Here is a 4654-nt window from a genome sequence, read left to right as displayed (position 1 = left end):
TGGCGTTGGTCCCTTGTACGTTTTCAAATTAAGGTGCTTCTTATATCTTATAATTGTCTTTCAGTGTTTTCCATCAGTATCGTAGCTCCTGCAGAATAGGAGAGTCTTTAGTGCCTTTTCAATTTGCCTTCTTCTTGTTTGCTCTTCACTTCAGGCGGTATTTTGTTGTATAGTCTTAGTGCGCAGTGTTCAAATGCTCTCTCTCTCTCTCTCGCGTGACTTACATAAAAGTATATTAGAGTGTTTTAAGCATCATTTCACTTCCTTTGTAATGCACACAGGCCTGCAGGGTGGGTAGCTGCTGCCTGAGAAAGTGGGTGAATAAAAGTATTCTTTTTAATCTGAGGTTACGTGAAAGTTTGGCAGTTAGTCAAGACCATAATTATTCACTTTGCAAAATGGCCTCGTATCCAGAGCGAATATTCTGTAACTCAGATTTATTATAGACTGTATATTAAACTACGTGACACTCGTGTGTGTGCTTATAGTAATGGGGGCATTACACCCTGGTGTCCATAGGCTTTTTTGATTGAGGGTCAGCTGAAATATAGGCCTATGTCTGAGGCGCTGGAGTTGAATCTCCCGTGTCGTGGAAAATAGGAGTTTTCTAAGACAAATCCCTCTTTACTTCGTGGCACTCTTTAATAGCTGTTGGGTTTGAATGAGACGACATCTTGGTGACAAGTTTATTTTGAGAGACCAGAGAGCTGACTGACTCGGAAACATGTTGCCGGTCCATGCTCGGCAGTGCATTACAGGAACATATCGTACATCCCCCCCTCAAGATTATACATAAACATGGCAAAAATTAAAGGGGCAAATGTCACTATGATTATGTTAATGAAAGATGAGAGAAAAAAAAATTTAACTTGTGAATACCAAGACACGCAGTTACATACACTGAGTACCCTGCTTGGTGGCATACAAATACTACAAATAATACATATACAGACAAAAGAAATAATATGGATTCTTGAAAAATATCAATTCTTGATACAATTGTACGATTGCATACATGTGCAAACAACAAATAATAGCAGTACTATATGAAGTCCTCGAGCCACTTGGGTCTACCGGCGGCCCTTTTTGGCCTACTAACGATGCCGGGCTCCTGCATGGGGTGTGTTACTGGTTCTAAGGGCGTAGGGCTCGCAGAGGTGTCATGCTGAGGAGACACAGGTGTGCTAGGGGGCGGAGCAATGACTCTCAAGTGTCGTCTGTTCCTTTTTGAGAGCCTGCCGCTCCAGTTGAGCTTGACTGTGTACTGACGATGGGGCCTAGTTTCCGATACTACGCCCGTTCTGTCCCACTGCTTAGTAGTTTGGTTTTGTATGCGTACATGGGTACCTAGTTTGATGGGCGGCAGTATCCTGGTGGTATTAAGGGTGCGCATAGCCTCCTGCGATTTTACCACCTGTAGCTCCCTTCGACGTATCGTCTGTCTCCAATACCTGTCTACTAACAGGCGTCTTTTAGCCGTCGGTACTCCGTCACGCAGCTGGCGACCCGTTGCAAGCTGAGATGGCAACTTGTTAATCTCCCTGAGGGGTGTGTTGAGATATTGGAGTATCGCCAGGACCATCTTGTCTGACTCAAGGGCTCCACCTTTTGATGTGTTTTCTCGGAGTAGCCTCTTTGCCAATTTGACAGCTGCTTCTGCCCTGCCGTTAGACTGGGGATACTGGGCTGACGACAGATGGACCTTGACTCCCCATCTCCTGAAGAAGGCCTCCATCTCCTCGCTGGGTAAGTTAGTACCTCTGTCAGTCGATATTTGTTCTGGGGCTCCCCAACGTGAAAAGTAGGATCGAAGGCGAGTCCTCATTTTGTTGGACGTGGCGCCACTGGGGAAGTGAGCTACTTCTAACCAACCAGTTAGTCTATCTGCGTATACCATGTATACATTGCCTTCTATTTGAAACATATCTGCGACAACTTGCTGGAAGGGGTATTCTGCTGGCGGCATGTGCATCATTTCTTCGGGAGGCAGTGAAGGGGCGTGTTCATCACATGAAGTGCATTGGGCACGGCGATGCTGAAGGTCTCCTTCTATTCCCGGCCAGTAGACTGACTGCCTGGCCCTTCTAAGCATAGAGTCTAGGCCTTGGTGCCCTGCGTGTAGGTTAGCGGCTACCTGATGACGTAAATCTTCAGGGACAACCAAACGTATGCATCCTTGGTCCACCGAGTATGTCACCAGATCCTGGTTGATGGCTAGCCGATCCCAAACGCTGAAGAAGGGACAAAGGCAGGAGAGTTCTTGTGACTTCTGTTGGGGCCAATCGCCCGCTGCGACCCTAGCAAGCAAGAGCTGATATACTGGGTCGTTAGACGCGGCGCTCCTAATGCAGTCTGGTTCCAAAGTGGCCACGGTTGCACATGCCACTGCCACTTGAATGTCGTCCTCCAAATCCACGTCGGAAGCTTCGTGGGGTGCTTTCATGGTCGGGTACCTTGAGAGAAAATCCGTGGCAGTGTTCCTTTTTCCGGGCAGGTACTTGATGTGGAACTTGAACTGGAGTGTCTTCTCCTTCAGGTTAAACAATCTTGGGTTGATGACGTCCTTAAGAGCCCTATCACCCAGCAGTTTGACCAGTGGACGGTGGTCCGTGATGATGGTGAGATTAGGGCATCCAAGTAGGAATAACCTGGCCTTCCGCAAGCACCAGGTGACTGCAAGGGCTTCTCCTTCCACGGGGGCGTACCCTGCTTCAGAGGGGGTGAGGTGTCGACTGCCACATAGGGCAAGATGCCAGCCGCCCTTGCAACAAAAGGGGCTGTCAGCTGACTGACAAGCACAATACTGCTGAAGGACGACGAAACCAATGCCTTCCTTGCTCCAATCCGTCATGATTATCGTAGGGCGCGTCTTGTCGTAATATGCCAAGCCGTCCTTGGCTAATTGACAGATGACCTCTTGTGCCTGCTGGAGTTTGCTACGTAGCTGGCTGTCCCAGTAGACGTTTTTCCCTGTGGGCTTTCTGAGGAGGTCCCTAAAGGGCTCCATGATGGGAGCTGTTGCAAGGAAGGGGGCTAACTGATTCACGAATCCGAACCACGACCTAATATCAGTGATGGAGGGCTTCTCTGGCATGTGGAAGTTACGAATGGCGTCTAGTCGTTCGTCTGCAGGCTTGTATGACTCCCATCCCAAGTGGTACCCGACAAAGGTAACCTCTCTCTTGAAAAATTTGAACTTCTCGGGCTGGAGCGTAATACCTGCAGAGGCACACGTTGACAAGAATTCATATACGTGCCAGAATGCCTCTTAGGTGCTGTGATCGTATAGCAAGGTGTCGTCGATGCATTTATGCTTTCCTGGTGATGTCTTGCAGGGCATTGTCGAACCTTTTCGTGTAGGCGTCGGAAGCCGAACAGTGACCCATGGGTGTTCTACGATAACGATACCGTCCCCATGGGGTGATGAAGGTCGTGAGTGGGCGGCTGCTCTCGTCCAATTCCACTTGGTGGAAACCCCAATGGGCGTCCGCTGTAGTCTTGTATGTGTGTATGGGGATGCTGGAAATCATGTCGAAGGGTGCCGGGTATGACGAGTCTCACGAAGACAGTGAGCACTGAGGCGCTGGAAGTCTACTGTGCGGCGAGGTTGGCCCGTCTTCTTGGCTACCACAACCATCCTTGCGCAACACTCCGTTGCATCCCCTGCCGGGACTGGTTCTATCACTCCCCTCCGGACGTCCTCATCAAGCTGGGCCTTTACCTCCTCTTCCCAATGTTTAGGGATTGCTGCCGGCGTGTGAAAGGCATAAGGTACGGCATCAGGCAATAAGTGTATGTGGTGCTGGTTGCCCGTCATCACAGGTAAAGGTTCCCTGGTTGTGTTAAAGGTCGTGGATGAGAAGTGACATAACAACTATTCTTCGAGTCTTGGTATGTTCTCCTCCATGGGTTGGATAGGTATGGTGGCTGGCTTCGTTGTCTGAGGGGAGTTAGGTTGCGAGACTGCCTCGCTAATAACGTCAGCTGATGCAATGAGAGGGGAAGGGTGAGGGAAACCAGGAGGTACTATTCCCAGCTCCTTACAGGCATTCAGTGATATGTAGAAGTTCTTGGCCGTCGGCACGAAGTAAACCTCCTGCTTCGTGCGTCTCCCACCTATTTCAAAGGTGCATGCCGTTGATCCGAGGCATCTAACTCGGAGATTAGCTACGTCCCTCAGACCTGTTCGGGGTTGCAACTCCAGGGGTTTTACGTGCAGGCTTGAAAGAATCGTGGGTCCGGCAACGCAGATCTGTGCTCCTGTATCTGCTACGACAAGTATAGACACCGACCTCCCATTCCCATGGGAAACACAAGCCTTGACTGTAGGGTGGGGGGAGAGGTGTGTGTCTGCAACAATCACTGAACTCGAGGTGAGCGGCGCTTTCTTCATGCTCCTGCAACATTTCTGGAAGTGACCTACCTTTTGGCACCGTGGCACGTCATACCTTTTGCTGGGCACGATGCTCGACCAGGCGAATGACGTCCCCCGCAGTTCCCGCAATGCTTTGCACTCGAGTTACCGCACAACACCACGACGTTTGGCTCTACATCATCACTGCCTGTGACGTCATCACTCAATGCACCGGCCGACTCCCTCACACCGCGTGGGACACTTTCAACGTCTTGGCGAGCAGCTTCAAAAGTACAACAC

General features: G+C 50.0%; 1 protein-coding gene across 1 annotated transcript in view; it reads right to left on the bottom strand.

Annotated features, from left to right (window-relative positions):
* Positions 1–4419: 4419 nt before the first annotated feature.
* Positions 4420–4654, bottom strand: part of LOC136836968 (uncharacterized) — a 699-nt gene continuing 464 nt past the window's right edge. The window contains exon 1 of the mRNA XM_067101503.1: positions 4420–4654. This exon is cut by the window's right edge and continues 464 nt beyond it. Within this exon, the coding sequence (XP_066957604.1) occupies positions 4420–4654 (235 nt within the window).

Source organism: Macrobrachium rosenbergii, chromosome 57 (assembly GCF_040412425.1).
Source record: "Macrobrachium rosenbergii isolate ZJJX-2024 chromosome 57, ASM4041242v1, whole genome shotgun sequence".
Lineage (NCBI taxonomy): Eukaryota > Metazoa > Arthropoda > Malacostraca > Decapoda > Palaemonidae > Macrobrachium > Macrobrachium rosenbergii.
Note: the sequence above shows the minus strand (reverse complement) of the source record. Positions and strands in the feature narration are given on the sequence as shown.